The sequence below is a fragment of the Ipomoea nil genome, unplaced genomic scaffold, assembly GCF_001879475.1.
Source record: "Ipomoea nil cultivar Tokyo-kokei standard unplaced genomic scaffold, Asagao_1.1 scaffold2494, whole genome shotgun sequence".
Lineage (NCBI taxonomy): Eukaryota > Viridiplantae > Streptophyta > Magnoliopsida > Solanales > Convolvulaceae > Ipomoea > Ipomoea nil.
In genome coordinates this window covers 1,955,492-1,981,488 of record NW_017618922.1, presented here as the reverse complement: position 1 = coordinate 1,981,488, position 25,997 = coordinate 1,955,492, and the positions used below count along the sequence as shown (strand labels likewise).

The window sequence follows — 25,997 nt, the reverse complement described above, 5'->3', positions numbered from 1 at the left end:
AGGCAAGGGTCCACAGCCCATGGTGGACCACATTAATTAATTAAAGGGAATCCTAACCAAATTAAATCCTTTTTAATTATTATTAACGTAATTAATTAAATAATTAATTTGGGATTGAAGGCCGTAACACGGGGCGTTACATCGGTAACGGTGCCCGAACGGTCGCGTAGCGTAATTAGCCTTGAGAGCGATAGTTAATGTACTTCAATTCGGCTGGAGAGGAGCCTACTATATAAAGGCCCCTCCACCCTTGTAATCCAGGCGGGTCCATGCCCAGTGAATAAGTGACACATTCTAGCTATTATTTCGACTACTCTCCCTTTGCTAAAAGCTTTGTGAAAGGTGAATCCATCAACCAAGGTTGTGTTGGACCTCTTTGAGCCCAAAAACCCAAAAACCAACAATAGTTGTCCAGTCTAAGTATAAATAGACAAGTGGAGGGAGTTTATCAAAGAATGTAAAAGATGAAGTAATTCATTAGTATTATTGCATTTTCTCTATTTGTATATATCAGAAAATATCATATGTGAAAATTTTTTTTAGATACATCTTTAAATTTCACTAGGATGAAAGCATTAATTTAATTTTCCTTACTAGAAGGAGGAGATTAATTAAAGACTTACGATTGGTCTAATTTTCATTCCTTACTTTTCTTTGATCATATTGAATTATCAAAATTTTCTAACAATTTATATGATTTGATTAAATCTTATATTTTTAAAATTTGAATGAAAATTTACATCTATAACAACCAATTAAAAAGTGACACGTATGGCTTAAAACAGGGAGCTCCAACACATGCAAATTGAAATCCACCCAAATCAAGCCATACAAATGGAGACAAACGTCTCATTGTTCTATTAATGCCCTAGTCCGTGATGATAGCTAGATTAAAGAAATTGGATTATGTAATCTTAAGGATTATGGGGGTTATTCCTTTTATCATACTAGTAATTTTACCCGTGCAACGCACGAAATAGATTTGTTATAATATTTTAAAAATATTTGAATTGATATACAATATAAGTATATAAAATATAACAATGAATATTATATAATTCAATTGATGAAATGAGTTGAACCGATTATGTTTTCTATGTTATCATTACTTGAATTTAAACAAATAATTGCTCAATTACGTACCCATGTGATGCACATATAAATTTTTTTATTATATATTTAGATTATAAAATTAAAAATGAAATTAAAAACAATTCTAATATTTGAAAAAGTACATTTATTTGATTATAAGATTAGTGCAAAAAGTATCACTCAATTAATTGAATAATATATGACTTGTTTGTTTGCAATTATCTTAAAAACATCGATATGTAATATGATTTATGTAATTATATTGTATTACTAAAATAAATATGGGAAAAATGAAAAATGATTTAATTGTAATTATTATAAAAATAAATCCAAGGATCAATGATTAGCTTAATTACTATAATAATTATTAGGCAATTATTATTAGACAATTATACTAATATCTATAATTATACTTTTATTACACAACTATATTCTTTTTCACCATATCATCTCTACTTTTTTTCTCATCCTTCGTATCTAAATGAATTAATTGTAATTGTAATTATTATAAAAAAAAAAAAACCCAACAAGCAATGTTTAATTGTAATTATACTAATATCCGCCTAATTATTAGCTTAATTAACATAATAATTACTCCGTACTAGTTTTTTCGCGAATGAGATAATGCCCAATGTTTATTTTTAAAGTATATGAATGCAAGATTATATGGGAGATATTGATGCATAGGTAATTGAATGTTGAATTTGTTTATGTTCTTGTTACTTGTTCTTCGCACACAATACTTTGTTTTGTTCAAGCAAACAATTGTGCTTGCAAATCGAAAACCAGACAAAAGTGATAAAACTAATAATTCTATCATGTAAGTATAACCGGTCTGCATGCAAAGAGCTACATATAGTAGCGGGGAACATGAGTAGCAATTCAGGGTGATGGAATTAGTACGCTTAATCGAGGGATGTTCCCAATAAAGCCAGACTTAGCTTGCATTTTATATCCTATAGAGTCCGTATTTGCCAAACATAAGATTTCTGTAGATTGTGCAAACTAAGGCACTGTTTAAGTATATGATTTCATTCCAGATTTGTCTAAACTCTAATGAAGAGTCTTCCTACACCTCAAGACTGCCTGGATTCAACAAAAATCTCTATTCTACACTTTATAATGCAAATCTTCATTCACCAGGCCAGCCCATGTTTTTACATTGTTGGATCTTCAAAATAAGAATATGGGATGTGTACTGGAGACAACAGTGCTGAAATGCTTTTAAACTATTACAAGAAACCCATCAAATTCAAGTCAGACAATCACATGACACAACTGTTGGCCACAAAGTCTGAGAAATAATGTTTGGAGGAATATTAAAGATGAATACCTTGGGCTGCTTGTATTTCGATTCTCCCTTAGCTTAAAGCCACCAAAGATCCTCATCTTCTACTTAAATGCAAGTCATGTATGACAGAAACACATTCCTTAAAATCAACTGGCTTATATCCAGTGTAATCTTGCAGTGCTTGGTTCTACAAATTTAAGATCCAAATTAAATTATCTTCAGTTGGATAGAACATTGGAGCATCATGAAGATCAGGCCTACATGCTTCTTCTGGACGCCATTGTGCAGTGACCTGTTTAGACATTGAGATATTAAATAAATTTCTTGTAACAATAATGATTGGTTGATCTCGGTCTAAGGCATTTTCGAGGCCGATTGGTTACCAAGCCTGTGGCTTTGATCAATCATTTGCCTTCTCGACCCTCGACTCAATCATTTTTCTTTAGATAACTCCTTCGAAATCAACCTTGGGCCCAAATTGAGGTTGGACGGGCGCCCGGTACGGCAATTTATATCGTGCACTACGGCGCACATATCAAACGTGCGCGTTTCGTACTGATGTCACTCCGTTCATTAGAACATATCAAACCTCATTATGTGTATTTAGTTAAAATTTTATGTGTATTGTGTTATGAGTTTATGTGTATTCAGTTAAGAGTTTATGTGTATTATGTTAACTAAACCCATTATGTGTATTCAGTTAAAAGTTTATGTGTGTTGTGTTATGAGTTTATATGTATTATGTATTATGTTAGATTATGTGTATTCTGTTATGAGTTTATGTGTACTCTGTTATGAGTTTATGCGCATTCGAAACATGAGATATTTTTTTTTTAACAATTTAATAAAACGACATCGTTTTGAGAAACGCGGGGTGTACAGTGCTATGTGTGCCTGGTGCACGGTATAACGATTGGCCCGGTGCAGCCTAGGGTATTGTCGAGGCCAAATGTTCCCTAATTAAATCCTCACATGGTGATCCTCTTGGCCCGGTGCACGGTATAACGATTGGCCCGGTGCAGCCTAGGGTATTGAGAAACGCGGGGTGTACAGTGCTATGTGTGCCTGGTGCACGGTATAACGATTGGCCCGGTGCAGCCTAGGGTATTGTCGAGGCCAAATGTTCCCTAATTAAATCCTCACATGGTGATCCTCTTGGGTATAAATTGAAGTAAACATTATTGATTATTGATTTCTTGTAAGAAATTTTCTAAGCAATTTTAATTTGTAAAATAAATTATTTATTATTACTTCAAATATTCAGTAGAAATTGATTATTCATTAAAAACCTTTTTTCTAATATTTCTTGTACATTTTTATTATGATTTTATTTATAGTTAATTAACTATAATAAAAATGTTAATAAATTATTTTTAAATTGTATACATAAAGAATATTTCAGGTTAGAGTTTCACTCCAAACAAAGTTGACATTCATTGAATATATATTATTAATAATAGGTTATAGTGTATCTCAAAAAAAAAAAAAAATTGTATGTATAAGTTATTATAATAATAAAAATAAGCATAAATGGTCTAGACTTTTTTTTTTATCTGTTCATAACTACTTTTCCCGCTGGAAATTTGTCTATTTCCGTCCAACATTTCCGTCCAATAACAATGTTGGTCGGTAATTTACAAAATATCACAACTTTCCGCTGTAAATAGAAGTGGACGGAAAATTGAACGGATATTCCGTCCAACAGTCGCGCGTTGGACGGAAGTTCCGTCCTACTAAAATATTGGTCAGAATTACCGTCGAACGGTTGCACATTGGACGGAAAATTGAATTGACCGGTAGGTGAAATAGAAACTGGTAGGTATTATTAATTACCGTCCAACAAAATGTTGGACGGAAATTTGAATCTATAAGGCTCAACTTGCGCATTTCAGCTCATTTTCTTCAACTTTTCTCCATTTTTACTCTCTTCTCCATTGTAAAAATTTGCTTCTTTGTTCAAAATTAGCATGGATAACAACATCTAGTGTTATTTTCGACAAAATATATTCCAAATCCAGGTATTATTTAAAAATAATAGCTTTTAATTTGTATTTGTGTTTGTGTATAGTATATGAACATACAATTGCAATGTTATTATATAAAATCCTTTGTGTATAGTATATGGATAGTTTTTGTGATTTTGAGTTGTTATTTACTTACAAATTTATAGTATATATATATATATATATATATATATATATATATATATATATATATATATATATATATATATAGTGTTTGTGCGTGTATAGTATATATATACTTGTGCGTGTTATATATGAACATATTATAATAATAATAATAATAATAATAATAATAATAATAATAATAATAATAATAATAATAATAATAATAGTGTTATTATAACAGTGTTTGTATATGTGTGTGTGTGTAATATTTTTGTGATTTTGAGATATTTGTATTTTTATACTAGGCATATATGGATAGTATACCAGAACATCGAAAATGGATGTATAATCGATTGTTGCCGGGAAAGAGAGGATACACTGATGAATTTTTAGCTGGTGTTGATGAATTTGTTAATTATGCATGCACACTTCCAGTATACAAGTCGACAAATACAATTAGATGTCCATGTAGTAAATGCAAGAATAGAGTACACTTAGCTGCTGATGAAGTCCGGGTGTTCACTTGTATAAGAAGGGATTTGAACCGTATTATTGGGTATGGACGTCTCACGGTGAGCCTATTCCCACAGTAAATGAACAATTTCCAGAGATACGTAATGAAAACAATCAGTATGAAACAATGGTGTTTGATGTAGGTGGTTCATCATTTATTCCATTTAATGTGCAAAATAACCAAGAAGAAGATCCACATACAAGTGCACAAAACTTTTATGATTTATTAAGCACTGCTAGGCAACCTTTATCCCCTACTTCTGCTGAGGAAACAGAGTTGTCATATGCACTTAAGATGATGAATATAAAGGCAAGCTATAACATTCCGCAACTAGCAATAGATGAAATATTTTAGTTCAATAAGCATATAATGGGTCCAGATAATCGAGTACCGTATAAAAATAAGCATAAATGGTCTAGACTTTTCTTTTTATCTGTTCATAACTACTTTAATTTCTCAACATATTGAAGAACAAAGAGTTAATATCACCTCTACCGAAACTCAAACCCACAACCTCCACAACTTAGTACCAATAAACCACAAGGTCCTTGGCACGGTCTAGAGTTTTTTTTTTAGTACTACTACTTGTCTTTGTTACCACCTCCACTAGAGTGGGATAGAACCCATGACCTCCCATTTGGAAAAGCTACTTTATGCCACTAGACCATAATGTTATTCACAAATGGTTTGGAGTTTAAATCAAAGAAATTGAATTAAATACAAAAGAGAAACTTCTAAATAATTATAATTTGTAAAATAATTTATTCATTAATATTTTAATAGAAATTGATTATTATTTTTTAAATAAACTTGTAATGTCTCAAAGTAAATAATTTTTAAGTTTTAAATTATAATAAATAGATGTAAGTACATAAATAATATTCCATAATTTATATATTAATATATATACTTTTTAATTTTTTTTTTAAATCAGTGTTAGATCTATAAGTTGAGCAGGATTTTATTTTTACTATTCAATATCAGATTGGTCTATTTTAATTTTTTTTTTTTGAAAACCTGTCTAATTTAAAATTTAATCAGATTAAATCGACTTGATCCACCAGGACTATGTGGTCTAATGGTACCCGGGTTGGACTTCCATTTGGAAGATTATAAGTTCGAGCCTCAGTGGAGGCGTTATTGGTTCTTTGTGTTTCAGTAGGTTGAGAAAGTATATGAACAGATACTACAATGTAATAGAGCCAGTAACTTTCAAAAAAAAAAAAAAAAAAAATCGACTTGATCCAAATAGCAAGTGGGTCAATAATAAATTTAGTCGTTATATCGTAGATCACGGTACACGTACACCGTGATCAAAACGACGCCGTTTCTTTAAGTAAAGAAACGGTGCGCCGTTAGTGTTAATGGAGCGCGCGTTTTTTTTGTATCATAATTACCAACTGACACTACAGTGTATCTAAACCGACACTGACTCACGTATTATTTTTATATTATCAAATGAAACTGCAGTTATATCAAAATGATACTGTAGTTGTGGTGAAATGAAACTGCAGTGTATATAAAATGAAACTGAATAACATTTCACATATTTGAGTGTGTATTGTACAATGAAGCTGTAATTATATCATAATGATCATGTAGTTGTGTTGTAATAAAACTATAGTGTATATAAAATAAAATTAAATAACATTGTCACATATTTGAGTCTATAAATATCGAATGAAACTGTAGTTATATCAAAATGAAATTGTAGTTGTGTTGATTTGAAACTGCAGTGTATACAAAATGAAACTGAATAATAGAGTTACTTTTTGCGGAAGAGTGCGGAACGGCACAAAACGGATGACGTTTCTTTTCATTAAAAAAACGACGTCATTTTGATGCGCGGTGCATAATCGATTATGCACCGCGGTGCACGATATAATTTACCTAATAAATTAAAATCTGATCTAAGGGGGTTGTATTCAATCATGACTTTTGTAGAGTTTTAAAGACTTTTAAAATGATAGATTTTAATAAACTTTGATTGACTTTCATAGAGTCGTTCAAAACTTTTTAAAACTTTATAAGACTCTATAAAAGTCTATATAAAAAACATTCATAGAGTTTTATCAACTTTTTATTTTAAAAAGTCTACGAAAGTTATTGAAATTCTAAATTGAATACATCCTTACAAACTTTCAATGATTTTAATTCTTATCATTTATAATTTTCTTACAAAACATTTATAATACATCATAAAATTTTCTTATTATGTAGTTCTTCGCCCACATCAACATTCTCAACATTATTATTTTATCCATAGTATGTTGAGACTTATATGCTAATTACTTATATATATAATTAATAAACATAAAAAAAATTATTTCATTAGAAATTCATAACAATATTGAATAAGAAAATTTATAATAAAAGAATTGATCAAATAAAATATTTAAAAATATAATTACAAGTTGCATAAAATAAAAAATATAATATATATATATATATATATATATATATATATATATATATATATATATATATATATATATATATATATAATTATACTTGATATATTGCTAGGTATCACGCAAAGAACTATTATTTGCAGTAGCAATTTGAGACTGCGAACAACAACAAGGTGTTACTGTTTGCAACCTCAAATTGTTGTTGCGAACAATAGTTCGATATTCGTAGTAACTTGTTGTTAAAAAATTGAAAAATATATATTACGAATATAAACATAAAAAGAATAAAAATCAAAATATATAAGTATTTATATAAATATTATGAAACATATACTAAAATTTGATGCTGAAAAAATTGCTTTATTCATGTATTTAGGGAGAATTAGAGAAAGTTAGGGATAAAAAATTCATTGAAAAAATAAAAATCAATATAAACAAGCAATAATGAAGTAAAAAATAATATTATTTCGAATTTTTAGGGGAAGATTGTAAAATTTAGGAGAGAGAAAAAAATTGGTAGAGTTTAGGTATGAGGAAAATATAGGATAATGAAGAAAAAAATAATTTTATTAAATTTAGATAGGTTTATAAAGTTTAAATTGGGAGAAAAAATAGAGTTTAAATAGAGAGAGAAAACATTCAAAGTTGTTAGAAAGAAAATTTTGAAATCTGGGGGTTGATGGTTGGATTTCAACTATTTATATTTGAGAAGAAAAAGTCTACAAAAATCTTAAAATTAAAAAGTCTACAAAAGTCCATAACTTTCTGAATACCACGTGACTTTTAAAGACTCTGTAAAAGTCTTAATCGAATACCACACAACTTTTAAAGACTCTTTAAAAATCTTGATTGAATACCGCCTGACTTTTAAAGACTCTCTAAAAGTTTGAATTGAATACCCCCAAACTTCTAAAGTTCATAAAAGTCTTTAAAACTCTATGAAAGTCATGATTGAATACACCCCCCTAAATTCACTCGTTTATTATCTCTAAATAAAATGAGAAGATAGGAATCATGAACATATCAATATATCATTAACCAGCAAATTATTGTGTGTACCATAAATATCAGGTACATTTTTAATATATTAAAAGTACATTATTTTTGTACTGAAGGTACATTATTTTTGTACTAAAAGTACATTATATAAAATAATGTACCCTTAGTATATTAAAAATATACTTTCAAAAAATGTACCTTACGTACATAAATAATGTATCCTTAGTATATTAAAAATATATTTTTTATTTATAGTTGAAACAATTGTGTGGACCATGGTCCATGCAATAATTACCTCAACCCTTTAAGTTATATACAAAACGTAAAGATGTGACAAGAGTAAAAGTTAATGAACCACTTTAGCCAACTAACATGACGTTATAAGCTGATAAGCACAACTACACTAAAAGAGTACTCCGTAGTATATAGTAGTGGTGGTAGGTGATTTTTGTTTTTTAAAATGTAAAACTAATTAAATTTTGCTTTTAACTAAAAGCCTTCTCTCTTACACGCAATGGCAAAGTATTATTTTGGAAGTAATAATGTTGTCTCTGTATCATTTTTAGTATATAAATATAATCATTCCAAACCCATATTCATTAACGCAATAGTTAGCGCACTTTCTATTTTGGTAACCCGTATTTTAAAATTTGCTACTTTGAACTTTATCGTCAATGCATTAATTAAAAAGAAAATTAAATTACCAAGTACCTTATGTTGATATGACACCTTTGTAGCTTCACTTGAGGGAAGATTATAGGATTTTATTCCGGTGATGATGTTTTGACTCTTTGGACTATAATAGATAAAGAAAGTATAGAACAAATACTATCTTGTAATAAAATCAATAGTACTCAAAAAAAAAATAAACAAAAAATAATTTACTGGTGTAGGTAGTGCAATATGATATCGCAAAGTAAATGTGTAGTAGTTCCAGGACTTGTATCGACTAGACCTCCTTTGGTCATCCCGGCAATTTATATCCTACACCACGGCGCGCGTTGCACTATGCGCCCAGATGCAAAACGACGTCGTTTTAATTTTTTTTTTTTTTTTTTGAAATTTCCCGCCTCAGTGAATGGCAGTAGTTTTTTCTTTTAAAAAAAAAAAAACCTGCTGTTCAAGAATGTACATAATGTTATACTAGAATACACATAATTGTATACATGAATGTACATAATTATATAACAAAATATACATACTCTTTTTAAAAGATAATACACATAATCTAACATAATACATAATAAACATAAACTTTTAACATAATACACATCAACTATTAACATAATACACACAAATTTTCTGATTCGAATGTACATAATTGTATAAAAAGAATGTACATAATTGTATAAAAAATGTACATAATTGTATGAACCAATACACATAACTGTATGAACAAATAAACATAACTGTGTGAACAAATACACATAATCCCAGCAACTTTCTACCGCGCCTCCCAAAACGACGTCGTTTTGGGAGGTGCGCGGCGCACAGTGCTATATGCACCATGGTGTAGGATATAACGATTGGGTCATCCCTTATAACCCCAGGGAATGGGCTTAGATCCCTCTAATCAAGTAAGATCTTGAACATGTACTCATAGATTTATTAAGCATCCGACGGCAAATTATGCTATGCGCACGTGCGCACCTTACAAGGTGTGCACGTCTGAAAACGACGCTGTCCTAACTAAAAAAAAAAATTGTTCGAAAAGCCGTTAACGGCGTTAACAACGTATTCGTTATGAAATTATGAATGTACAATTATGACATTATGAATATACAGTTATAGAATTATGAATGTACAGTTATGGAATTATGAACTTACAATTATGAACATAGAGCTTCGAAAATTGTGAATGTACAGTATGAAATTATGAATGTACAGTTATGGAATTATGAATGTACAGTTATGAAATTATGAACACAGAACTCTGACATTATGAACTTACAATTATGAACATAGAGCTTCGAAAATTATGAATTTACAGTTATTGAATTATGAATGTACAGTTACGGAATTATGAATGTACAGTTATGGAATTATGAATATACAGTTATGAAATTATGAACACAGAGTTGTGAATGTATGCTCCTATAATGAAGCGGTCTGAATTTTATTTATTTTTTTTTTTTTAAAAGAAGATAACGGTGCCACTGACGGCATCGTTACCGTGCCCATGATACACGCTGGGCACGAGTCCACAGCATAACGATTGACATCCGACGCTCGTCACTCATTCTCGCTACAAAGCTTTTAAAAACTTCGATAGTAAGTTCTATATAGTTTTTTCTTTTTTTTTTTTTTTTTATTTTTTTAATGCAAGTTCTATATAGTTAAATAACATTAGGATTAAAATTTTCTACAATGTTTTAAATTTCATATAATTTTATAAATGTTTTATTTTAAATCTAAATTATGTCATTCATCAAATGATTTTTTTTTTATGGATTTGGAGAGTGAAATTAATTTTAAAAATAGTCATTGTCAATAATTTTTAGTTAACCCAAAATAAACTTGCATTCATTGATGACCTTGTTATCTAATGTTGAATTTTGGTTTAACATAATGCATGTATCAAATATATATATATATATATATATATATATATATATATATATATATATATATATATATATATATATATATATATATATATATATATATATATATATATATATAGAAGAGCGCTCATATGCGGCGGGGTCTTTCGGTGCGGCGGTGCGGTCAAATTCCAGAATACACCAACAGTGTTAACAATATGCACCAACAGTGTAATAAAAACACACCCCAATGAAATGTAATAAAACATCACAAAATACACTACAGACTCAAAAAAACACACCATATAACTCACCACCCCCAATGGTGTATTTCCGAACAGTGTATGGTGTTTTTACTCACACCTAATGGTGTGTGTTTGGTGATGCAGGGCTCTGTTTACTCTGTTTTGTGTGGTGTATTTCCTAACGTTGATGGTGCATATTTGGTGAACTATTGGTGTTGCCGCACCGTAAGAAATAACCGCACCGTAAGACACTGCCGCACCTGAACCCGCCTATATATATATATATATATATATATATATATATATATATATATATATATATATATATATATATATATATATATATATATCACTCGTTATCTAACCACTACAAATAAGTAAACAAACAATTCAAATAAAAACAAATTTTAAAATTTTAAAGCATAATTTTGGGTTGGAGCGCAGCTCAACCTTGTAAATAAAATAATAAAGTTTAAAAATATTAAAGAAATTAGTGATGTAGGGCTCTGTTTACTCTGTTTTGTGTGGTGTATTTCCTAATGTTGATGGTGCATATTTGGTGAACTATTGGTGTTGCCGCACCGTAAGAAATAACCGCACCGTAAGACACTGCCGCACCTGAACCCGCATATATATATATATATATATATATATATATATATATATATATATATATATATATATCACTCGTTATCTAACCACTACAAATAAGTAAACAAACAATTCAAATAAAAACAAATTTTAAAATTTTAAAGCATAATTTTGGGTTGGAGCGCAGCTCAACCTTGTAAATAAAATAATAAAGTTTAAAAATATTAAAGAAATTAAATACACCATATCTATCATTATTTTTTTGAAAGTTACTGGCTCTATTACATTGTAGTATCTGTTCATATACTTTCTCCACTGAGGTTTGAACTCATAATCTTCCAAATGGAAGCCAACCCGGATACCATTAGACCACATAGTCCTGGTACCACTATAAATATCAAGTGGCAATGATATTTTTGTAACTAAAATAATATTTATTTATAAAATGTTACCAGATTTTTAAAATGATATAAAAGTGTTGGGAAAAATCCCACTACTCGTGACAAATAAAATCACAGGATCCGACAAGAGCGCAAATACGAGATGATTCAAAATAGTCAAAATAAATAACAGACACAAGCGATATAAGATTTACGTGGAAAATCCAAAAACCACGGGAAAAAATCACGGACCACCACCAACACAATATTCCACTGTAACAAATCTTGGGTACAAAGTTGCTGGCTATCGCCGAGCCAAACACCCTAAAAATCATCAAATACAACAACTCTAGGCCAAATACATTCTTTCACGTTTACAAGCCTAAAAAGGAATAATATCTCGTACTCAAAATATTCAACCACCACGAGCAAGGTGAATAGAATACAAATATTACGAGAATATCCAAAATGATGCCTAGAACAAACAACTGACCTTTACAAAATATTTGATGAAGAAAGTACCCAAAGCGCTAGGCAAACGCACGACAAAATAGCACAAAAAGAAGAAGAAATAGTTGTTGCTCCTTCAGCTGCTGCCGACTGCCGTGAAGAGAGAGAAAAAAGAAAGAAGTTGGTCCGTTACTCAATGGAGCTGGCAAACGGACCATGCCAGGGTCCGTTGGGTGATCTGGTGCACCACCTGTGTGCACCAAACACCTTCTTCTTCACCTGTACACAACAATAGATGCAATCCAACACTTCTAAACCTCAATAAATCAATCATAGATCAACAACAACTCACAAATAGCTCAACAACAACATTTATCTAACATTTCTACACATCTATTTCTCATTATAGCAATTCACAGAGTCAAAATATAGTTTGGGAGTTCATGGTTTAATTTATACCTTAGCTTCTTCTTCTTCCTGTGTGGATCCCTTCTTCCTCTCTACTCAACTTCCACCACCTTCACTTCCTAGGCTCCCCAAATAAACCACACAAACAACATATAAGGAAGGAACCTCAGAGATTGAAGGCAAAAGAGATGTAAACAGGAAGAAGATGAATGGATGGCTGAGAATGAAACTTACTGTTGTTTTCTTCTTCTACTAACAAAGAGCTTGGAGAGACAAAGGAAGAGATAAGAAAATAACAAGGAGTTACTATTCTATTTATATGGGTGCAAAACCCTAGGATGATCACCAATGATTGGTTGAGGGCAAAAGGGAAATTTGGCTTGATTTAGCATCTCAGACAAAAGCTTATAGAATTCTCATGGTTCACCTTGCATCATGGACCGTAGTTCAAAAAGTGATTTTGAATAGTTTGGGGTCAAAAATAGATTTTCTAAAAATAGTTTCTAGTTAAAACATTTGGTTCAGGTTTCACAGGTTCCTTTCCGGTTTCACTCAGATTGACTTTTTGGGTCAAAATTTGGTACATAAATGTACCCAAAACTTAGGATTTTTGAAATAGAATATTCTCGGTGTTGAATTTATTTAAAAATTCAACTTAAAATATTTAATTCAAACACCGTTTCCGAAATAAAATTTTTGAGAGAGTGAAAATGGCTATTTTGAAATTTATAAAATAGAATTTAGAAAAATTATTTTTGGGTTGTCACAACGGTCATGCGGCGATTTTCAGAATACACCAATAGTGTTAACATATGCACCAATAGTGTAAGAGAAACACATAACAATGAAATGCAAAAATACACCAAAAAAATACACAACACACTGGAAAAAAATACATCATATAACTCTCAACATACCACTAATGGTGTATTTTCGAACACTGTGTGGTGCCTTTAGTCATACCTAATGGTGTGTTTTTGGTGATGCGTACCTAATTTGTGTGTGTTTTTGTAGTGCATTTCCTAACGTTGATAGTGTATATTTGCTTAACTATAGATGCGGCCGCACTGACCGCAGGGAAGACGCGACCGCACCTGAACTCAACTATATATATATGATCATATGAGAACACTTGCTTAGGTGAGAACGTGAGAACAAATCATGTGCATCCATCTAATATTTTTTTAATGGTCTAGATTAGATTAAGTGTGTGTGAACGTGAATTAAATGTGTGCAAACGCACTTAATCACGTTTGCACACACTTAATCTAATTTAGACCATTAAAAAAATATGAGATGGATGCACACGATTTGTTCTCACGTTCTCACCTAAGCAAGTGTTCTTATATATATATATATATATATATAGAGGATTGTGTAGGCAAAAGTTTTATATACAATTGACAACATTTAGGAGTAGAAAAATGATTTTCGAATCCTTAAGCCATCCGCCCAAGCACTAAAGTCTACTATACTAATAAGAGCCTAAGAGAGTTAGGTCTATAATGGGTAGAAAAAATGACGGTCAACTTTTTTAATCAAATGAATGGCTCAGATTGATCAGATTTTAATTTTTCCTTAAGATTTTCTAATTTATCCTTAATGAATATGATTTTCCGATAACTTTTCCGTTAAATATTATCTTTTCCGTTAATTTCTATTAGTTCACTGTTAACTTACTCATTAATTTTAATAAGAAATGTCTTAGGTTCAAACCCCATCCCAATCAAAGTTGGCATAATTAGTACTCTATTTTACTCTTATTAAATTAATATAATATACTCCGTAATAATTTAGTAGCTACAACAAAAAATAATACATATGCATTTCTTTAATTTAGAATTATGTGTCTACAATGTCTTTATTAAAAAAAAAATATTCATTATCTATAAATTAAATAAGAGAAATAATTTCATTAGTTATATTGTATTTATTTTTCTCCAATATAAAAATTTCTTTACATTCAAATTCATCAATTGATTATATTCGCTACATTATCCCTACAATGTCTTTTTTTTTTAAAAAAATTATTCATTATCAATAAATTAATTAAGAGAAATAATTTTATTAGTTATATTGTCTTTATATTTCTCCAATGTAAAAATTCTTTACATTCAAATTCATCAATTGATTATATTCACTACATTGTCTATTATCTTTTTTGTGCATCATTTTTTAATTAAATATCAAAGTTATAATACAAAATAATGCTATATATTTATTTACCAAGTATTTTATTAATACCATGAAAAAATTTAAAAAATATAATTAATAAAGCCAATCATATTAAATACTTTGAGGGATTTGTTGACAAAGAGAGTATTCAAATCACACAACAAATTGAAGTGAGAACTATCTCGCAATGTTCTTGTTTGACAATTAACTGTTAGCGGTTAGCGTTAGCGGATTATATTAGCAAATTTGACCAGCGAATTATATCAATGATTGGTAAAAATATATTTAAAAAAATTAGCTGTTTAGATTAACATGTAAAATGAGCTAAGGGTATACATATATATCTACTATACTAATAAGAGCTCAAGAGAGTTAGGCCTATAATGGGTAGAAAAAATGACGGTCAAATTTTTTTAATCAAATGAATCTCAGATTGATCAGATTTTAATTTTTCCTTAAGATTTCCTAATTTATCATTAATGAATATGATTATCCGTTAACTTTTCCGTTAAATATTATATTTTCCGTTAATTTCTGTTAGTTCACCGTTAACTTACTCATTGATTTTAATAGGCACAAGTGTCAAATAGACTCATCTACTACTGCGAAGTGCTCAATTCCCACCACGAACTAAATTAAGTGTCAAATAGGCCCATCTACCAGTTAAATTTGTTCGATTGGCATTTTTTACAAGTTACTAGCAGGTTGCCTATCTAATTATTAAAAATAAATAAATAAATAAATAAAATAAACAATTATAAAAAAAGAAGAAGAATATCAGCCACCGGCTGTCCGGCGAGGACAGCCGGTGGCTGCCCTTTCGAAGACAGCCGTGGCTGTCCGGCAAGGACAGCCGGACAGCCACGGATCTGGACCTCAAACATGAGGTCCTGATCTGGACCTCATTGTTGACAGCCACGGCTGTTTGTGAAAGGGCAGCCACCGGCTGTCCTCGCCAGACAGCCGTGGCTAATATTCATTTTTTTTTTTAAAAAAAATTATTCTATTTATTTATTTATTTTTAATAATTAGATAGACAACCTGCTAGCAACCTGTAAAAAATGTCAATCGAACAAATTTAGCTGATAGATGGGCTTATTTGACACTTAATTTAGTTCGTGGTGGGAATTGAGTACTTCGCAGTAGTAGATGAGTTTATTTGACACTTGTGCCATTTTAATAAGAAATGTCTTAGGTGCGAACCCCATCCCAATTAAAGTTGGCACAATTAGTACTCTATTTTACTCTTATGAAATTAAAAAATAATTTAGTAGCTACAACAAAAAACAATACATATGCATTTTTTTTAATTTAAAATTATATGTCTACAATGTCTTTATTAAAAAAAAAATCATTATCAATAAATTAAATGAGAGAAATAATTTATTTAGTTATATTGTATTTATTTTTCTCCAATATAAAAATTTTTTACATTCAAATTCATCAATTGATTATATTCGCTACATTGTCCCTATAATGTCTTTATAAAAAAAATATTCATTATCAATAAATTAATTAAAAGAAATAATTTTATTAGTTATATTGTCTTTATATATTTCCAATGTAAAAATTCTTTACATTCAAATTCATCAATTGATTATATTCACTACATTGTCTATTATCTTTTTTTGTGCACTATTTTTTAATTAAATATCAAAGTTATAATACAAAATAATGCTATATATTTATTTACCAAGTATTTTATTAATACCATGAAAAATTAAAAAAAATATATAATTAATAAAGCCAATCATATTAACTAATTGAGGGATTTGTTGACAAAGAGAGTATTCAAATCACACAACAAATTGAAGTGAGAACTACCTCGCAATGTCCTTGTTTGACAATCAACAGTTAGCGGTTAGCGTTAGTGGATTATATTAGCGAATTTGACCAGCGAATTATATCAACGGTTGATAATAAGATATTTGAAAAAATTAATTGTTTAGATTAACATGTAAAATGACCTAAGGGTACGTATAATAATAATAATAATAATAATAATAATAATAATAATAATAATAATAATAATAATAATAATAATAATAATAATAATAACAACTGTTTTTTAAAAAAAAAAAAAAATTAAGCTAATCATATTAACTACTTGAGAGATTTATTGACAAAAAGAGTATTCAAATCACACAACAAATTGAAGTGGGAAAACTATCTCGCAATGTCCTTGTTTGGCAATCAGCAGTTAGCTCTTCAATATTAGTATATATTTAATATTTTATGCCCTAATTTTTATTTGCTCTGTCCGGTATTTGTTTTCAACCATACCTATACAATTATTTTATTGACAATTATAATCAATCTTGACTATATTATTTTGCATTTGTAAACTTAGAATTGCATATTTTTTGAAAGTAATAATAGTGGTGTATTAATGGATAAACTGAGCAATAGAGTCCAGTACATAGGTTGTTCCTGATCGAAAGCTAACGAAGCTAAAGTATGAGCATGAAAATTAAGTGTTCTAGAAATATAACTTAAAGAACAACGTGTAAATAATGATATGACTCTCCTACATTGATCCACAATGATCTCAATATAGGACAAATTAGCCGTTGGGCTTGAGTATAATGCATTCCGCAGCTCTGAGCAGTCTGTTAAAAGATCCACCATCCTGATATCCCGATTCTTAAGCTATGACAACAACTCTTTGCAAGCAAGTGCCTCCGCCATAACGACCGAGAATTGCATATATTTAAATACGCAAATTTAACATTCAATTATCTATGCATGAACAATTCCAATATAATCTTACCTTGATATACTTTAAAGTACTTATTTAAAAAATATATATATTGGGCATTATCGCAATCGCGCAATGCGCGTAAAAAACTAGTTTAATAATAATAATAATAATAATAATAATAATAATAATAATAATAATAATAATAATAATAATAATAATAATAATGATGATGATAATAATTGTTTTAAAAAATAAAAAAATAATATAAAATATAATTAAGTCAATCATATTAACTACTTGGGGGATTTAATGACAAAAAGATTTTTCAAATCACACAACAAATTGAAGTGGAAAACTATCTCAAAATGTCATTGTTTGGCAACCAGCAATTAGCTCTTCAATATTAGTATATATTTAATATTTTATGCCCTAATTTTTATTTGCTCTCCCTTATGTCCCGTATTTGGTTTCAACCATTCTTATACAATTATTTTATTGACAATTATAATGCATCTTGACTATATTATCTTGCATTTGTAAACTTAGAATTGCCTATTTAAATACGCAAATTTAACATTCAACTATATATGCATGAACAATTCCATGCCTTGATATACTTTAAAGTACTTATTTAAAAAGAAAACATTGGGCATTATTCCAATCGCGCAATGCGCGTAAAAAACTAGTATTTATATAAGAGATCATAAAAATCATAGCATTAAGCATGCCAATTAAATCTAATTTAAAATCATATTGTAACTACCAAAATAACTAATAATTATTGACAATTTTGTTACGAAATTTATTATAGTTAATTTCTTGCTGGGCTATATATATTAAGAAGTGCTTATTGAAGAGCACATTCAGGTGCTTAATCACCTAGCACTAGAAGGTGCTTAACCACAAGCACTTTTTAGCGCTTAATTACGTTTGATCAAAATACCTATGAAGTCTATGTATTATGTGTTTTGTTCTATTTAATCTTTTTATCTTAATTTTACTTTTAAAATTAAAACAATTAAGGATGATATGGTACTAACATCATTTGCCACATCACCATACTTATATGCCAACTCATATATTATTTTATAAATATTTAAATTAATTATTTTTACCACCAATATGTCCAAAATAAATGCATATATACATGCTTACATAGAAATTAAGCTCTTTCATAAAGGAAGCATTCACTACCACTTTCCCATTGTTTTATCTTGCTAATTTAATGTAAAGAATAATTAAATACTATTATAAAATGAGATTTGTAAAAAAATTAGTTATATTAGAAAATTTTCATAAAATTTAGAACAAATTGATAAGTAAAAATTTTTGAATTTATATTAATATAAAATTAATAATGACGATAAATTTATATTATTTTAATTTATTATGGTCTATAATATTTTGTAATTTAATATAAATTTAAAAATTTTATTTGTTAACAAAATCTGAATAAATTAAAATATTAAAATTTAAACTTCATTTTTATTTTTATCAATATAGATTAAATTATTTTGTATCAATATATTATTTTTTTTGAGAGTTTTTTTTATTTGTTTTTAATAATATTACATATATGTTATTTGTTATTAACCTTAGCATTTATTGGCATTATTCACTCTTATACATTGTCTCAACCTCATTGATGAATGTATTAGATTTTATTATATAATAATGTAGAGATTTGACTTTACAAAACATTTTAAAAGAACTCAGTCTTGACCTAAAATGTTCTATCTCTATAAAAATCTCTTACAATATTTTTTTTTTCAATAAAATCCTCTATGATTGATATCACATAAAATACACACTTTGACATAGACTTATAGTTTATATCTTAGTTTTTCCTAATTATTTCTATAATAAAATGATTTAATTGCTTACATATTTAAATGATCAATGGTGTAACAATTTATTTGAATGATTTTAATGTAGTAAAAAGCATTTACATGTCATCTCCAACAAATTGACAAAGTAATAATTCTAGCTTAGCCAATAATCAAGCAAAGTCCGCAATGTTCCAATAATAAGAATGGTGTACAATCATTTTATAATGAAATAGGGTAGAAATCATCCAAATCATCCATATAAATACCATGTTAGCATTTTATTTTTATTTTATTTTTCCATGTTCATTAGTACCAAGTTACTCCCCTATGTGGGAGGTGGTGGGTTTGAGCCTCGATGAAGGTCATTATTTATGGTGTTGGATGAACAATCAATGTTAGTACATGGGCCTATTTGACCCTTTTACCTATTTTATAACTACTTGAATTCTACGTCTTTCTAATTATTTTATCACTTTTAAATCCTATTTAAATCATCACATTTCCAATTCAATACTGCTTTTTTAAATATCTTTACAATTCAACTCACTTTTAAAATATAATAACAATAATAATAATAATAATAATAATAATAATAATAATAATAATAATAATAATAATAATAATAACAACAACACTAACAGACTTTGGTTATTATGAGGTTGATATCCATAAGGCAAAATTAAAATAAATGAAACAAATTTTCTTGTAGAAGTTGACATGCATCCAACTTGTGATTCTTGGACCCCTTTTTTTGCCTATAAAATTTATAATAACAACGGGATTTTATCGTAATAGGCGTGGTTAACGCATACCTAGGATTAAGATAATTAAAAAACCAGACAGGCCACATGTTCAGCTAACAGAACTAGTAGTTGTTAATTAAGATAATTAAAAAAAATCATGAATGACTGAACGAGAGAGAGTTAGCTATTCCTTCATCATCATCTGCTTCAAAATGGGCGCAGCCAAACCAAAATCGATTTTCCGCCACTCAAAAACCACCCCTATCTACTAAGGAAAAGCCAAAAAACCTTTTCCATCTGTCTACCCAATCTTCATTTTTAGCTACATTTCCGGACAATACATTCTGCCCACTCCCTTCTCAACACCTGCCATCGATAGCCAGCCATTATCCTGCATTTCCCAGCAGTAAGTGATCCTTTTTCTCACTCTTTTGATTTTGTTTTTTTTTTTCTGCAAAATGTGGGTTTTGCGTTTCTTGGCGTTTCGATGCTTGCACACTTGATATTCGCATTTCGATCGTGCACCGGTGACTGGCTTGAGTTCTGGTGAAATGGGCAGTTTTCTTCTTTTTTGTTCCGTTTCTTGGTGTGTTACTTGGGTTATCTGGAGAATACTGAGCTATTTGAGTTCTGATGAAATGGCAGTTTCATCAGGGCTACCATCTTTCAATGACGGCAATTTGAGGATCCCAACCCACTTCTTTTTGTTCTGATTCTTAGTGTAAGAGATTTTGAAATAGTTATTTCTTGGACTAATCTTGAGTTAATGAAATGGGCATCGGAAATCTTGTGTTATGGAATAATTTGTAACTCTTAGAAATAACATAGTAAAGACGAATGTTGTGGATATTTGTTTATTTGGCTTTTTAAGTTATAATAATAATCAAGCCATCTTTGCTTTAATTTCTTTCACTGGATGATCAAGTATTGCTATTTCAAAGTTTTTCAGTTGGGAATAGGTGAATATGGCACAGATTTTAGCTCCTTCTGCCCAATGGCAAATGAGGATAGCCAAGAGCTCAACAGAGGCTTCTCCAATGGCTTCAAAGATGTGGGGCTCTGTTGTAATGAAACCAAACAAAAGAGTTGCAGTAAAAAGCTCTGCTAAGTTCAGAGTGTTTGCACTGTCTGAGAATAGCACCGTGAACCGGATGGAACAACTGCTAAATTTGGACGTTACTCCATACACCGATAAGATCATTGCTGAATACATTTGGTACGTTCCAGGTTGTTAAGAGTCCTACATTGATAAAATAAGAGAAAACATATGAGTTTATAAGTCTATGGGTTAGACGAGCTAATTGATTGGATTCAGTCTTTTAGTCTAGTTTGACCCATGGCTAGACTAGCTAATTGATTGGATTCAGTCTTTTAGTCTAGTTTGACCCATGGCTAGACTAGCTAATTGATTGGATTCAGTCTTTTAGTGTAGTTTGACCCATGGCTATTATAGCCCGTGCAGAGCAACAACTCTCACTATAATTAGTAACTCTCACTATAATTAGTTAGGTAGTTGACAACTTGGACATCCTTTTTAATATGTTGTGACCAAGAAATCACTTGGATATTTTGATGCAAAAATTGATCTTACATGTTTGCATTAATGGCACAGGATTGGTGGCTCTGGAATTGACACGCGTAGTAAATCACGAGTATGCAATGCTGCTTCTATTTTTACTTGAAAAGAAAGTGGTAAACGTATTAAATCCTTCTTAGTTCTCAACTATATAGTTTTGAATACTCAGACCATTTCAAAACCAGTTCAACATCCTTCCGAGCTTCCAAAGTGGAACTACGATGGATCAAGTACCGGGCAAGCACCTGGAGAAGACAGTGAAGTTATTCTATAGTAAACTCATTTCCATTTTCTTTTCTTTTTTTCTTTTTATCATTTCCTTACCTTTTGGGATAGACTTGTAATGACATCCTCCTTTAGCCCCCAAGCAATATTTAAGGACCCATTCCGTGGAGGTAACAACATCTTGGTGAGTATAATAAATAACCTTTGAATTGTGTTATTCCAATCATTTCACTACTGCTAATGTGAATATTTACTGCTTCTAATGCTATGTCATACATTGCTGAAATAGGTCATCTGTGATACATACACGCCAGCTGGTGAGCCTATTCCAACAAACAAACGCTACAAGGCTGCTCAAATTTTTAGCGACCCAAAAGTTGTAGCAGAAGTGCCATGGTAAATTTACTATTAGCTTTTTCTATGTATCATACAAATTTAAGATAATACAAACAATGGAAGATGATATCAAAACCTTCCTCCCAAAATAATACCTGTAATTATTGTTATGTGCCATCCAAGAATCTGGCACTTAACATTGAATGAAATAATCTATACTATCCAATACTAATTTAAACATTTTTCTTGATATTTGAATATAAACTTGTCAACCCCAGCTAAAGTGGGATTAAAGCATAGTTCGCCAGTCGTTATTAGCATCTCACTTTTAGTTTTATGATTCTGGACTTTTTTTTTTTTTTTACTCTCCTCTTCTGTGGAAAATGATAACTAGGTATGGCATAGAGCAAGAGTACACCTTACTGCAGCAAAATGTGAAGTGGCCCTTGGGTTGGCCTGTTGGAGGCTACCCAGGTCCTCAGGTAATACATGACAATTTGTATAATAATGCACAGCTTCTAATAAGACTGATTTACCCCTAACTTTATATTTTTTAAGGGATTTGTTTCCTTAATCCATGTGATTTGTTCATTTTATTTTAATCTCATTGTGCATCGTTCTGATTTAATGGTCTAGATTAGTCCTCACGTCCTCACCTAAGGATGGGTCCTCACGTGCATCATTCTATGATTTAAGGTTGCGACACAATCAGCTTTAATAGGAGAATATATTTAAATATTGTTCTTTTTGTGGGAAATTTAGGGTCCTTACTACTGTGGTGCCGGAGCAGACAAGTCGTTTGGCCGTGACATATCAGATGCTCACTACAAGGCCTGCTTATATGCTGGAATTAACATTAGTGGCACCAACGGGGAGGTCATGCCTGGTCAGGTGATATTCTTCTCTTTACCTGCCCCTTGTTTAAAAACCTGATCAACAGTTCCGGGTCCTTTTTGGTAACACATTGACCGAAAATACCTTTGACACAGTGGGAATTCCAAGTAGGCCCTAGCGTCGGGATTGAGGCTGGAGATCATATTTGGTGTGCTAGATACATCCTTGAGGTAACATAGCACCCTCGTTCTATAGCCTGATGTGGTATATTTGGCAGAACATTCTTTGGATTCTTGCAAATGTTACACTATCCTCAAGACTTTATGATTCTATTTTACTCAGGTGTTGAGCAACATAGCATGTTTCATACACAAATTGAAACATAAAAAATAAAAAGTTGTTGCTTGACCATTGCACTATAAGTGTTTTATGGTTTTAATATGAACATTTGCTATATGCTTGCTTCTAAGCCAATTGTTTGGTATACTAATTATTGTACGTCTTCAATGCTTTTATAGAGAATTACTGAACAAGCTGGAGTTGTTCTCACACTTGATCCAAAGCCTATAGAGGTAGTTTAATTGCTACGGTGAAATTCAACCCCCTCTCCCTTCACAAAAGTACAAAACTGTTAGGTGATTTTGATCCTTTTGCAATTTGAATTGACAGGGTGACTGGAATGGTGCTGGGTGCCACACCAATTACAGGTACATATATATAGATGCGTATGATATTTAGTAATTTATACGTGTGGAGCCATTTGATATTAGGTCTGAAGATGTTAAACTATGTTATGAATTATTCCTACACTCAGTACCAAGAGTATGAGAGAGGAAGGGGGCTTTGAAGTTATCAAGAAAGCAATTCTGAATCTCTCGCTTCGCCATCGGGATCACATCAGCGCTTATGGAGAAGGAAATGAGAGAAGGTTGACGGGAAAGCATGAAACTGCCAGCATCAACACATTTTCTTGGGTATCTCGTCGTCTCTAACATACTCACTCCTTGATGTTCTTTAGAAATAGGGTATTTGTTGGAAATTGAGATTTCTCTTTGGTTGCTTGTTGATTTGCTCGAGATTGATGTGCAGGGAGTTGCTAACCGGGGTTGTTCAATTCGTGTGGGCCGTGATACCGAGAAGAGTGGCAAAGGTATGACTCTAAATGATGTGTAGAGATCTGCTATAATGCACATGGGCCAAACCACACTAAAAGATTGAATCCAATCAATTAACTAGTCTAACTGATGGCCTTATAAACCAAATATATGTTCTCTCTTATTTTTTCAATGTGGGACTCGTTGAAATGACTTATTGCCATTGTATGAAAGAGGGATGTTCGTTCGTTCGTTCGTTCTTCATCAAACACTTGTATTGACACTAATAGAGGCGATGCTTTGTGCTATTCCTTTGGTTTTGTTTGATAGGGTATTTGGAGGATCGACGCCCTGCTTCAAACATGGATCCCTATGTGGTGACCGCGTTGCTTGCTGAAACTACCCTACTGTGGCAGCCCACACTCGAGGCCGAAGCTCTTGCTGCCCAAAAACTGGCATTGAAGGTCTGAAAGGGGTTGAACTTTGAAGTGAATCATCAATAGATTGATTTATTATATTAGTGAAGGAAACCTGGTGGTGCTCTTTTCTTTGATTCCTTTGTGCAAATAAGGAACCTATTTACTCCTTAAAAACACACTTGGCTGTGCTTACAAATGGTTCCTTAGACACAAGGTGATGTTGGAATCAAGTTGTCTTCATGAATATTTTGGACACTTCAGTTTGAACATTTTCTTTAATTTGCTGGAGTTTTATTAATAATAATTAAGTCTATGATGCTTTTCTTTGTAGTTTGTACACATCTATTTGACAATATTTTTACTTTTCAGTTTAGAATCCTTGACCAATAACATTGGTTGAGAGGATGGAATTATGGGTAAAAGAGTAAAGTGGAATTTTAAATTACATTGTTTGGTTACTTTGGTAGACATGAATATAATGATGTGGAATTGAAAGGGAAGAAGTGAATAAAGACTAAAATGTCATTGTATAATAATAATATAATAATAAGAATAAGGGTAAAATAGTCCTTTGCCATTGAATTGCAATTCCACAAATTCTATAGTTGAAGGGAATTGCAATTCCCTCTAACCAAATCATGAAATTATAATTTTATGGAGTTTGATAGGGGAATAAGAATATAATTTCATCCTACCAAAGAAATTTACAAATATGAAGATACATTATAGTAAGTAATGGTGGAACTAAAAAATATAATAATGAATAATCTAACTATCATTTTTTTTTTTCTATTAACCTAAATGTTTTATGTAGTTACATATTTTCTAATAAATAATAATACAGAATTTTAGAGTTTGGAATCAAGAAATTTATATTTTGAAAGCAAGTAAGGATTAATAAATATAAAATCTCTAATAGGCCATTATAATAATTAGTTCACAAGTTTTAACAATGGTGGAACAACATATACACTATTAAGATTGTGTGATTAGTAACATCATTTATTCTATT

At 30.5% G+C, this 25,997-nt stretch overlaps 1 protein-coding gene across 2 annotated transcripts; it reads left to right on the top strand.

Moving 5' to 3' along the window:
- The first annotated feature begins 20,666 nt into the window (after positions 1 to 20,666).
- On the top strand, positions 20,667 to 25,315 carry LOC109153534 (glutamine synthetase, chloroplastic). 2 transcript variants are annotated; one of them, XM_019301395.1, is made up of 14 exons: positions 20,667 to 20,907; positions 21,451 to 21,717; positions 22,114 to 22,153; positions 22,247 to 22,350; positions 22,438 to 22,486; positions 22,592 to 22,698; positions 23,033 to 23,120; positions 23,401 to 23,529; positions 23,628 to 23,702; positions 23,991 to 24,044; positions 24,142 to 24,179; positions 24,287 to 24,446; positions 24,562 to 24,622; positions 24,897 to 25,315. In XM_019301395.1, the coding sequence occupies exons 2-14, from the start codon at positions 21,467 to 21,469 to the stop codon at positions 25,034 to 25,036; spliced, it is 1,296 nt and encodes a 431-aa protein (XP_019156940.1). In that variant the 5' UTR covers positions 20,667 to 20,907; positions 21,451 to 21,466; the 3' UTR covers positions 25,037 to 25,315. The 2 variants fall into 2 exon arrangements, with proteins under 2 accessions (XP_019156940.1, XP_019156939.1); XM_019301394.1 differs by having other exon boundaries at positions 20,674 to 20,907; positions 21,443 to 21,717.
- The last annotated feature ends 682 nt before the right edge of the window (positions 25,316 to 25,997 follow it).